Below are 12,621 nucleotides of genomic sequence, written 5' to 3'. Positions count from 1 at the left end.
CTATTTCTTATTATTATTTTGTCATAAAATAAAAAAATTTAATTATTTAATATGTATATTAAATAATAATATCCAATAAAATAAAATATTATATTTTTAAGCAATTTAAAAGTTTTTAACACTCTTAAAAAATACCACCACCATTATCTTCACCGATGTGAATTCGCCAACATAAGTGAAGATTGGAAGATTTTTCCACATAAAATAGGATAAAAAATTAAGTGTTACAAAAGATAAATAATAAAGGGTTTTGCAGCAATTAACTAAAGTTTCTATAGTTTGCCGGTGTCTACAAACTTAATTCACAATTAGAACTCCTACTAAAACACATTATTTTTCACTTATCTTTGGCATAATTTTGAAGTAAAAGAACCTAAGTGTGTCAAAGTTTGATAGTCAAATTGAAGGAAAATCAAGATCTTATTATCAAATAAATGCCCAATAATTACAGAATAAATTTCAGATATAAATAAGGTTGCAGATCTGTTCATCATGCAGCCAAAGCCTCATTCCCGGTCGCAACATTTTCATCGACAAGTACTTGGTACTGAAGATCAGCGTTTCCATTCTCCAAAGATGGTATAGGATGAGAATCTCTTTCACTAGACAAACAGAAAATGAAGCTTCAGAAGTAATGGCAAAACTCCATAAACAAACAGCTCTCTAAAGATAAAATAACTTTTATAGGTGCCAACTGCCAACATACATTTGAGTCTCAACTATGACAAAAATTAGTAGAGCTCAACTCACTACAAGATGAATTTGTTACTTATATTTTAATTTCCTTCATCATCTTTATCATGCAAAAGTTTAAGTTACTTTTTCTAGTCAATTTTTAATACTCGATTCGCTTAAAAAGTGGAAACTTTAGAATCATGGCTTTAGGAAGATAATATTTCAATCTGTTATGTCAAACCAGGTAAAACAGTTTTACCTGTCTAAATACAAGTTTTAATTATTGTATATAAAATTTTCGAGGAAGGTTAGAACATACGTTACTGAGTATATGATGAGCCCAATAACTACAATTGCGAAAGATAGATAGTATAACCAATCAACCTGCAAAGTAAGAAAAATATAGTTTTGGTTAGGTTTGACACAACTGGCAATGCAGATTATAAGCTAATAAGATTAATGATATGATAGGTACCTGTTGATGATAGAAAAAAATGCGAAAAAGAACTGCCCACATGTCAGCGGTGAGAATAGAGAGATTAAACATTGTAGAACCACTTAACTGCATCAGAGGAAATGGTTAGAGCAAGTATTTCTAGTTAATGACTTTATTCTAAGGTTCATATTTGTTTAGTGGATATGTATTTTGGCCAATTTTGATTGCATTAAAACATAGTATTTTCAATAAAGAAACAATCAATCTGTATAATAATCTTAGTTCTGAGAATTGATGAGCTACTGCATTGGTTAATCACAGCAATTTTTATTGCAATCAACCCCAAAATTCTCATAATTATGTAAAGCTAGTTTCTTTTATATTCGTATGAAGAAACGGACCTTGAGAACATATGGAGCGACTGCGTAGAGAATAAAGCCAGAAAGAGTATAGACAACAAAAGCTAATACCTGAAGGCAAAATCAAATAATAAAGAATAGGCGAAATTAAGGAAAGTGTGTTCTGAGAAATGAAAAATATTTTCACTGGTTTTAGGCACAATCTTAGGAAATCATTGTGCTTCTTATGTATGTTTGCTCAACAAATAATGCAAAGATTTCATTGTCAATTCTTTAGAAGAAGAAAAAAAGTTTGAAACTTCAGTTACTTACAATATCCGGGGACCAGCTGACTGACTCCAAATTCTCCAGCTCTACCAAAGGTCTAATTTGATGTTAAGTAATAAAAGCAATAACTAAGGCCACATATATTATCAACAGTGGTAATATATTTTGCAAATGCTGCCATAAAAGGATACATTGCACAAATAAGTACTAGAAATCCATAGACACCCATCATGCCAACTACTTCAACGCAATCTTTCTTCTTCACACAAAATTCCTGTAATGCAAGAACAACCAAGTCTAGCTCGAAAAAGGAATAACAAACTTAATGCTCGCAAAAACATTATAATGTTTAGGTAACAAATTCTTTAGAGACATTCACTTGGTAACAATACAACTTACAAGTGAGTAGCTTCAGGTGCTAATAAATGACTAACCTCCCCAACATTGCTAATGGCAAAGAAAAGAGTCCCCACGATAACTAGTGTGTCACCAAGTAGAGGTTTCGAACCACCTAAGATGATGAATAAGTGGGAAAATGAGCTGTCTGTTCAAATATTTGAATATTTAATCGTGTGGTCTTGCATAGTAAAGAGTTACTAAAGGGATCTGTGTTAATGCAATGAAGGAAGAACTGATTTGAATACTTAAAACAACAAACTTAGGCAGAATTGAATAATAGCTAAAAAGATCAAATAAGGACCTCCACCACCCACTCCTGAATCAGAGAAGAGCACACAAACAAGACCCGCTACACATATGGCTGCACCGAAGAGTTGCCATAAGGAATATCGAGTGCCTAGGAAGATCCATGTTAGCACTATGGCCCATGCTATAGTTCCACAATCCAATAATTGCACGTTAGTATTTGATGTGAGTTGGTAAGCTTTGTTAACTGCAACAAGTGAAAAACATGTGACAGTCAAAAAACCAAACAAATTCTAGAAATTAATTGCTATATTTTAGAGCCATACTCACTATCATAAACCAGATCAAGTCATTTCTACAAAGATAAATATTTGTAATTTGATAGTAATGAATGGACTCTGAACCACTTCACTATTGACTCGTATTACTTCATCCTATTCAATGACTACTAGCAAAGTACAAACACTTAAATACTTAACTAGATTTGATTTGATAAAAGGTACCAACTAAGCTCAGAAATGGCCAAAAGCTAAAATAAGCATTAATGAAAAAGTTCAACTACCATCACCACTCACTAAAATAAGTCCCTTGAGCATCAGCAAACCCCAATAGAAGATACCAATACCAAGAAACCTGCATAAGCCCACGAATTATTATAACAACATTGGAACATACCCAACAAAACAAATGAGTTAATGATCAATTAAAAAGCAGAATAGGCATGATTCCATGAGTCAATTGCTTGTATTTTGGAGTTAATAGATCTTACAAATAATCCTTAAATGGCATGTTTATATAATTAAAATAACTAAAAGGGTTATATATATATCTCATATTTTACATACCTGTAACCCCTGGCGCCTATACAGCAAGATACTTCCATAAACCAAGCCCAAACTCAAGTAAACAAAAATGCTCAATGTAAGAGGCACATCCACACCTACATAAATCCCATTACAGTAAAAAGAAATTGGGGAATTGGTGAACAAAGAAACAGATCACAAAATCCAAAAATCTGAAAAGGGTTTTCACTAAATAAAGTTACCTAAACTGGCAATGAATGATGAAGTGAAGCTCATAAGTGCTAAAGTGCAGGAAACCACCTGACCCAAGTATTAGAATATTTTTATTTAAGGAAATTATTTTCTAATTAAGGAAATGATTTTCTATTTAAGGAAATAAATAAATAATTGATTTTCTGATAAATGAATATTTTATATTCATTGAATCTGAACAAAATCAATTATGTAATATTCTATATATGGTCAGATTTCTATATTCATTACCTGATTTGATTTCCTGAATTAATTGTCAAAATATTCTGACAATTAATGTGGCACAGATACTGATGGAGTATCTCACCTATAAATATAGGGTCTCGGTCCCCGAGCTCCTCACTCATTCTGAATCCATTCAGCAAATTCCATCTAAAGAGAGTTGAGAGAGCGAGGAAGCCCGAACTCCAATACTGAAGCTATCGCAGGGATTGAAGCTCAAAGATCAATGGCTGGAGGTACATCGATCCTTTCATTGCATATATTATAGATATGATTACAGTTTATTTTCCGCATTTCATATCATTATATATGCTATATTACATACACTATATATATAGTCTAACAGTTGGTATCAGAGCGGATTTATCTCTGCCTTGATTTTATTTGAGTTTCATATATATATATATACATACATATACTGTTCATATATATACATATTTGTTTCGGTTCTGTATATATATATTTATATTCATACCATTTATATTATATATACATTTTAATCAGTATATACATATATATATATCTTTTATTGTTCATATATACATATATATTATATACTCATACATTCATAATTTCATACTCGTACGTGTATATATATATATTTTATATGTATGTATGTTTATATATATATATCGTATATTATATATATGTTTTGTCACATAATAATAATCATAATATTCATTTTTTTATTATGTGATATATACATGCATATATATATATACATGCGTATATATAATCACGATCGGTCCATGGTTTTGTTTTTTCCTTTTTTCATTTTTCGGTGTTTATTTTGAATTCTATATACATTACTATATATTCGTATAGTATTATAGATCGATCTAAGCACTGAAAATCCATTGAAAAACTTAAAGATGGAAAAAAAAAATTTTCAGTTAAAACTTTTTCGGACCCGATTAGTTTCGTGATATTAAAGTATATATTTTTTCGTGTTTTCGTGCATAAAATCTATGTGGATCTCTTTATTATTTGATTTAGAACATTTTAGATTTGAAAACACGCAATTTGGTCGTCGGAAACGCAATTTCCGATCGGGTTTGGGTCGGGTTCGACGGACCCGCGTGCAGAAAAACGGGTCAAATTCGACCCGGTTTGGCTGAAGAAGACGACGCAAACGACATGTCGTTTGCCAAAAAACGACGTGTCGTTTGCCCAAAAACGACGTGTAGTTTGCCCAAAAACGACGTGTCGTTTTCCCAAAACGACGTGTCGTTTTCCCAAAACGACGTGTCGTTTTTCCAAAAAAAACGACGTGTCGTTTGTCATAAAACGACGTGTCGTTTGTCAAAAACGACATGTCGTTTGAAGGGGTTCATTTTCAGCTGTCGTTTGAAAAAACGACATGTCGTTTTTCACAGTGTGAAAAAACGACGTGTCGTTTGCATGCATCTTCAGCCCTTCAAATTTTGGAAAAACGACGTGTCGTTTTGCTTTTTGCAAAAACGACATGTCGTTTGGCAGTATGGATTTTTCAAAAAAAAAAAAAAAAGGGGAAATTCCGAATTTTTTATAAATTTTTTATTTATTTGGAATATTAATTATTTTCCTATTTTGTGTGTTAATTTAGTCAATAAATTGCATTTAGTTAATTTTCCATTATTGTTTAATACATATATATAGTATAAATTGAAAATGGAAATTTGTTTAAATTTGGTAATTTATTACATGATTTATTTAGGCATGTAAAAATTGTGCTAATTTGTGCATTTAATTATATATTACCAAATTTCTGCAATTTATTGTCTAAATTAATTTTGAAAAATCTGCCATTAATTTCATATTAAGGAATTAGCATTTAATTAATAATCATACATTAATTGTATTATTTTGTATTTAATTGACAAATTTATGTTTAATGCAATTAATTTAGATTTGTATGATTTAAATGCTATACATAAATTCCTTTTATAGTGCTAGATATATTTAGAAATATTCAAACATTAAGATAGGTTGAATATTTTATTTAGCAATTAAGTTTCATAAAACTTCATAAAATTATTCATAAAACTTTATAAAATGAATAAAATATGAATAAAACGTAAGTAGTTTTGTGGTTTGACATAAGAAAACATGAACCTGGGACAAATGCTCATATCTAGAACGGTTTTTAATGATCTTCGGACGACCACACTAGGAGCACTAATCTCAGTGATTGTCTATTATGTTAATAACGAAATTACTTTTAGGTAGAGCCCAATACCTAATGTCTAAAGTGAAAATATAATTTTTTATAATTAGGGAGTAGCCACAGCATCTTTAATTATATAAAATTATATATTAATTAAAATTCACCTTAATGGACAAAACTTGTAATTAATTATTTGGATATAATAATTTTACCCCACAGGGATTTTATTATATTTTTATAATTAATTAGGATAATATATTAAGTTAAATTCTCTTAATTTACCCCACAGGGAGTTATGAGGATTTGAATTAATAGTGTTATCACAAATTTTAATTAAAGATAGATTTCATTCCTCCATTTTTCTAAATTAAATACTTCATTAAATCTATCATAAAGTTCATCTAATTTTATTAGATTTAAAATTTAGCCCACAGGCAATTTTAGATTTAATAAAATTTTCATCTTCATCATGTTTCTACATTGGTAAAACATGAATTCATTAAAGCCTCAATTCTTTTAACATCTAAATTTTTTGTAATCCTATTCTTGCAGCTATTTCATCCACCTCTAAATATGCTGAAATCACTAGTGAAATCCCTGAGCTTAGGAGTGACAACTTCAAAATCTGGAAGGAACGAGTTCTTCTCCACCTAGCTTGCACTGACATGGATTATGCAATAAGGAAAGATGAACCACTGCTTATCACCGATACTAGCACCGCTCGTCGAGATTGCACTTTGCGTGAAAAGTGGGAGCAATCTAATCGTCTGCATCATGTTCATTATGTCCAGAATTCCTATGGGAATGCGTGGATCGGTGGAGCCACCTGAGAAGGTGAAAGACTTTATCAAAGTTATGGATGAACAGTTTGACACTTCAGATAAATCCTTGTTCATCAACCTCATCCAAGAGTTCTCGTCCACAAAACTCACCGGTGTTAAAGGAGTTCGAGAACATATTTCTAAAATGAGGGACATCACTGCTCATTTGAAGAAACTCGACGTTATCATTCCTGATACCTTCCTTGTTCATTACATCCTTCACAATCTTCCTCCACAGTATGGGCCTTTCAAAATTTCCTACAACACACATAAAGAAAAATGGACTATCAATGAATTGATGACCATGTGTGTTCAAGAGGAAGCCAGGCTCCTACAGGAGCAAGGAGAAAGTGTTCACCTGACCACTCAACCTAAGAAACGCAAGCCATTCAAGAAGAACAAAGGGAAAAAGCCCATGGCTCCCAAGGCTGCCATAAAGAAAGATTCCATCAAATGTTTCTTTTGTAAACAAAAGGGACATGCTAAAAGGGAGTGCAGCCAGTTCAAGAAATGGATGGATGACAAAGGTAATCCAATTTCCTTAGTATGTTATGAATCTAATATGGCTAATGTTAATCTTAACACATGGTGGATTGATTCCGGTTCAACAATTCACATAACAAATTCCTTGCAGGATATTCAAAATCTAAGGAAGCCAGTGGCAAGTGAGCAAAGCATCTTATCTGGAAACAAGATGGGCTCACATGTGGAAGCTATTGGAACATGCAATTTAGTTTTAAGTAATGGTTTTATTTTAAAGTTAGAAAAGACCTTTTATGTACCAAGTTTCTCTAGAAACTTGATTTCAGTTTCAAGACTTATACCCTTTGGTTTTTCCTTTACATTTTCAGACAAATATTTCAATTTATATTATAAATCTGAATGTGTTGGAAATGGTATTTTGTCTGATGGTCTTTACTGCCTTAATTTACAAAATAATACCACTAATAATGTTATGCATGTTCACGCTGGCACTAAAAGATGTGTTATGAAAGAGGATTCCTGTACATTGTGGCACCGGAGATTGGGACATATCTCCATTGATAGAATTAAAAGATTGGTAAAAGATGGGGTACTCAATACCTTAGATTTTACTGACTTTGATACTTGTGTAGATTGCATTAAGGGAAAGCAAACCTCCAAGTCTGTCAAAACTGGTGTCCATAGGAGTTCTGAAATATTAGAAATCATTCATACTGATATATGTAGTCCAGATATGGAGTCACATGGTCAGAAATACTTCATCTCATTCATAGATGATTACTCACGCTACATGTATATCTACTTACTTCATAATAAAAGTGAAGCATTAGATGTCTTTAAGATATTTAAAGCTGAAGTAGAGAAACAATGCAACAAGCAAATTAAGATAGTGAGATCAGATAGAGGAGGTGAGTATTATGGTAGATACACAGAAGATGGACAAGCACCTGGTGCATTTGCGAAGTTTCTTGAAGAAAATGGGATTGTTGCCCATTTCACCTTGCCCGGTACACCCGAGCAAAATGGTGTTGCAGAAAGAAGAAACCGAACATTAATGGACATGGTGCGGAGTATGCTTAGTAGCAACTCTAACCTTCCTAAATCCTTGTGGACTGAAGCATTAAAGACATCCGTGTACATATTAAACCGAGTTCCAACAAAGGCAGTCTCAAAAACTCCTTTTGAATTATGGAAAGGTTGGAAACCAAGTTTGAATCATGTACGCATTTGGGGATGTCCATCTGAAGTCAGAATATATAATCCACAAGAGAAGAAATTGGACCCAAGGACCATAAGCGGATTCTTTATAGGGTACGCTGAAAAGTCTAAAGGTTACAAGTTTTATTGTCCATCTCATAGTACAAGAATTGTGGAATCAAGGAATGCAAAATTTCTTGAGAATGCCTTGATCAGTGGGAGTGATCAATCAAAGGACTTAGGTCCTGAGAAAGATCCTTCAGAACCTTCCACTTCAAAAGCAAGATTGATAATGGTTAACACTCCTGTAGTTCAAACGAATGTTGAACAACCATTACCAATCACTGAAGATCCACAAGTTGGTAATGATAATCCAGTAGATCAAAATGTTCAAGAGTTCCCTGCAACTGTTGAACAACCTGCTGAACCTGCTGTTGCTCCCCAAGAGCCTGTTGGTGAAGTCTTAAGAAGATCTACTAGACCTATCAAACCAAAGATTTACAAAGACTATGTTGTGTATTTATTAGAATCTGATATTGGAATTGGAAATGATCCAGAAACGTTTTTACAAGCTATGAACAGTAGAGAATCAAAATTGTGGTACAATGCTATGGATGATGAAATGAATTCTATGAGGTGCAACGAGTACCGGGAACTTGTAAAGTTGCCTAATGGGGCGAGAGCCATTGGCTGTAAATGGGTCTATAAAACTAAGAAAGACTCATTAGGCAACACTGAGAGGTACAAAGCGAGACTTGTTGCTAAAGGATTCACTCAAGAGGAAGGAATTGACTATACAGAGACTTTTTCTCCTGTATCAAAGAAAGATTCCCTGAGAGTCATCTTGGCATTAGTTGCTCATTTTGATTTAGAGCTGGAGCAGATGGATGTAAAAACTGCTTTTCTGAATGGTGATCTAGAGGAGGAGGTATACATGAAACAACCAGAAGGATTCTCCTCTAGTGAAGGTCAGGATTTGGTATGCAAGCTCAAGAAGTCCATCTATGGATTAAAACAAGCATCCCGTCAATGGTATTTAAAATTTCATGATGTCATCTCTTCCTTTGGATTTGAAGAGAATGTCATGGATCAATGCATATACCTGAAGGAAAGTGGGAGTAAGATCTGTTTTCTTGTTTTATATGTGGACGATATTCTTCTTGCATCCAATGATAAAGGGTTGCTACGTGAAGTGAAACAATTTCTTTCAAAGAACTTTGAGATGAAAGACATGGGTGAAGCATCCTATGTCATAGGCATTAAGATTCATAGAGATAGATACCGAGGTATCTTAGGTTTATCTCAAGAAGCCTACATCAACAGAGTTTTAGAAAGATTTCATATGAAAGATTGTTCACCGAGCGTTGCTCCAATTATGAAGGGTGATAAATTAAATTTGAGCCAGTGCCCAAAGAATGATTTTGAAAGAGAACAAATGAAGAACATTCCTTATGCTTCTGCTGTCGGAAGCCTAATGTATGCTCAGGTGTGCACAAGACCCGACATTGCTTATTCTGTCGGAATGTTAGGAAGATTTCAGAGTAACCCGGGGATAGACCACTGGAAAGCTGCAAAGAAAGTAATGAGGTATCTTCAGGGTACTAAGGATTACAAACTGATGTTCAAACGAACTGACAATCTAGAAGTAGTTGGCTACTCAGACTCGCATTTCGTTGGTTGCGGTGATTCACGTAAATCTACATCCGGTTACGTGTTTATGTTTGCCGGTGGAGCCGTGTCTGGAGGAGTAACAAACAAACTTTGATCGCTACTTCTACTATGGAGGCTGAGTTCGTTTCTTGTTTTGAGGCTACATCACATGGTGTATGGCTAAAGAGTTTCATTTCGAGCCTTAGAGTGGTTGATTCCATTGCAAGGCCGCTAAAGATGTTCCGTGACAATTCAGTGCCGTTTTCATGGCTAAGAACAACAAAAGTGGAAGTCGAAGCAAGCACATCGACATTAAGTACTTAGCTATTAGAGAACGTGTTAAGGAAAATAAAGTGGTCATTCAACACATTAGCACTGAATTGATGATTGCCGATCCTATGACAAAAGGCTTGCCACCTCATAAATTCAAGGATCATGTAGAGAACATGGGACTTGGTTCCCTTATGTAATTTGTACAAATAAAGTTATTATTAATGAAACTCTTATTTTGATTTTTCTCATATTTATGCGCATCTTAATTTTACATTTGAGAAAAATTTCAGAGGACCTGAATAAACATAAGGTTTAGGGTTTATTCACTTAAGTACATTGCCACATAAAGTACATTGTTATATAATAAATGTATTGTAATACATGGAAGATAATACTCGATTCATAATGAGGACATGTCGCTATGATTCGTATGTTTATTATATAATGAGGAACGTTAGGGTTTGAATATTTTAGTTTAAATGCTGACCAAGTGGGAGAATATTAGAATATTTTTATTTAAGGAAATTATTTTCTAATTAAGGAAATGATTTTCTATTTAAGGAAATAAATAAATAATTGATTTTCTGATAAATGAATATTTTATATTCATTGAATCTGAACAAAATCAATTATGTAATATTCTATATATGGTCAGATTTCTATATTCATTACCTGATTTGATTTCCTGAATTAATTGTCAAAATATTCTGACAATTAATGTGGCACAGATACTGATGGAGTATCTCACCTATAAATATAGGGTCTCGGTCCCCGAGCTCCTCACTCATTCTGAATCCATTCAGCAAATTCCATCTAAAGAGAGTTGAGAGAGCGAGGAAGCCCGAACTCCAATACTGAAGCTATCGCAGGGATTGAAGCTCAAAGATCAATGGCTGGAGGTACATCGATCCTTTCATTGCATATATTATAGATATGATTACAGTTTATTTTCCGCATTTCATATCATTATATATGCTATATTACATACACTATATATATAGTCTAACACCAAGAACAAGAGGTACAAGGTGTTTTTAGTTTCATGGTTACTCCACCAACTGCTGTTAAACACAGACCAGTTCATACCCAAACTCTTGTAGATATCACCCTCTCTAACTCCAAAAAAAGTGTCACTATTTTATGGATTTGTGGTCCTAGGAGGGAGAGAGAAATGAGAAGAGGGGGTGTTCTTTATCTTTTTGTGCTCATTTTCGGTAATACTTACTTTCACTGAAAGCCACTCGGCTTTTCTTTCTAACTCAATCATTATCGGAATACTTCGTTGTCAAATTTTATTTTTTTGGCTGCAGTATCACATTATTCTTTTTTATTTATTTTTTAAATAGGCAGGATCACATTATTAAAAGATAAGATTTTATATAAGATCCGAATCCACAAAAATTCTGTCCAAAAATTCTGCCCATTTTCTCCAAATGCCACTTGTCTTCCAATAAAAGTTAAAAATAGAAAAATTTAAATATACATGGATGCACTTTTAACGGCTATTAAAAGTAAATTTTAATTTTTAAGCTTAATTTTTATATCTAATTAGTTTAATCTCTCATTTTTACATTATGAGTTGGAGTTGTTCCATCTACTGAAAAAAATTAAAAAAAAAAGTTTTCGGCAAAAAAAGATAAAAAAAAAATTGAATTTGACTTAAATATTTTGTATCTAAATATATTTTTAATGTAGTGTAAAAAAAAGATATTTTTTGATATTTTCTTTTAATTAAATAGCTAAACTAAGCATAGATATTAAAATTTCTCTTTTATTATTGTTATTGGATCAAAATCTAATAATTTAATATTTTAAAAATTAATATTTATAGTTAAATTTATTTAGTAACCATTAATGTGTAATACCCATTGAGAAGTGTTCCATATATGTACATATAAAATTTAACATTAAAATTTTACTCTTTTTTTCTTAGATTGGATGGATCCAATCCAATCTAATACATACTGGACCTAAAATGTTAGATGGATCCAATCCAATCCAAAAAAATACTAGGTCTAATATATTGAATAAACCCAAATTAAACCAATAAATATATATAAAATACATCTAACAGATAGAACCGATTCAATCTAACATCCAATAGATGTTGGAATCAATTAGATGACTCAAATTAATTGGATCAGATCGGATCTAACATCCAATATATAATTGGATTGGATCTAAATATGTCTAAAAATATTGGATTTGGTCTAATAAATACCCCTAGTATAGATTACACTAATATCTTCTCACTTTTGGTAAAGTACAAGATAATAAGGTTGATTCTGTCTTTCGCTATTCAAATGGAGTTCGAGGTTGAACAACTTGATGTTAAGACTACTTTTCTGAATAGATTCTTGGATGGAGAGATCTACATGAAGAAACCACCTGG

General features: G+C 32.5%; 1 protein-coding gene across 3 annotated transcripts; it reads right to left on the bottom strand.

Annotated features, from left to right (window-relative positions):
• Positions 1–248: 248 nt before the first annotated feature.
• LOC115708744 (uncharacterized) lies at positions 249–11,481 on the bottom strand. 3 transcript variants are annotated; one of them, XM_030636747.2, is made up of 12 exons: positions 11,243–11,463; positions 3,428–3,495; positions 3,228–3,322; positions 2,958–3,015; positions 2,438–2,629; positions 2,172–2,248; positions 1,929–2,011; positions 1,783–1,834; positions 1,513–1,581; positions 1,151–1,237; positions 995–1,059; positions 249–602 (listed from the first exon to the last, which is right to left on the bottom strand). In XM_030636747.2, the coding sequence occupies exons 1-12, from the start codon at positions 11,311–11,313 to the stop codon at positions 491–493; spliced, it is 1,029 nt and encodes a 342-aa protein (XP_030492607.2). In that variant the 5' UTR covers positions 11,314–11,463; the 3' UTR covers positions 249–490. The 3 variants fall into 3 exon arrangements, with proteins under 3 accessions (XP_030492607.2, XP_060967631.1, XP_060967630.1); XM_061111648.1 differs by having other exon boundaries at positions 2,945–3,015; positions 11,243–11,314; XM_061111647.1 differs by lacking the exon at positions 1,513–1,581 and having other exon boundaries at positions 11,243–11,481.
• Positions 11,482–12,621: the final 1,140 nt, after the last annotated feature.

The sequence above is a fragment of the Cannabis sativa genome, chromosome 3, assembly GCF_029168945.1.
Source record: "Cannabis sativa cultivar Pink pepper isolate KNU-18-1 chromosome 3, ASM2916894v1, whole genome shotgun sequence".
NCBI classification, from domain to species: Eukaryota; Viridiplantae; Streptophyta; class Magnoliopsida; order Rosales; family Cannabaceae; genus Cannabis; species Cannabis sativa.
The sequence above is the reverse complement of the archived record's forward strand: the minus strand, read 5'-3'. Positions and strand labels throughout refer to the sequence as shown.

Bases quoted from the DNA above. Each gene is read 5' to 3' on its own strand.
- LOC115708744 (XM_030636747.2), bottom strand. From the start codon at position 11,313: ATGAACTGGTCTGTGTTTAACAGCAGTTGGTGGAGTAACCATGAAACT. The intron at 3,496-11,242 runs CTTGGTGTTAGA...AATATTCTAATA, and splicing joins AACACCTTGTACCTCTTGTT to CTTGGGTCAGGTGGTTTCCT. The intron at 2,012-2,171 runs GTTAGTCATTTA...CTTGCATTACAG, and splicing joins CCATTAGCAATGTTGGGGAG to GAATTTTGTGTGAAGAAGAA.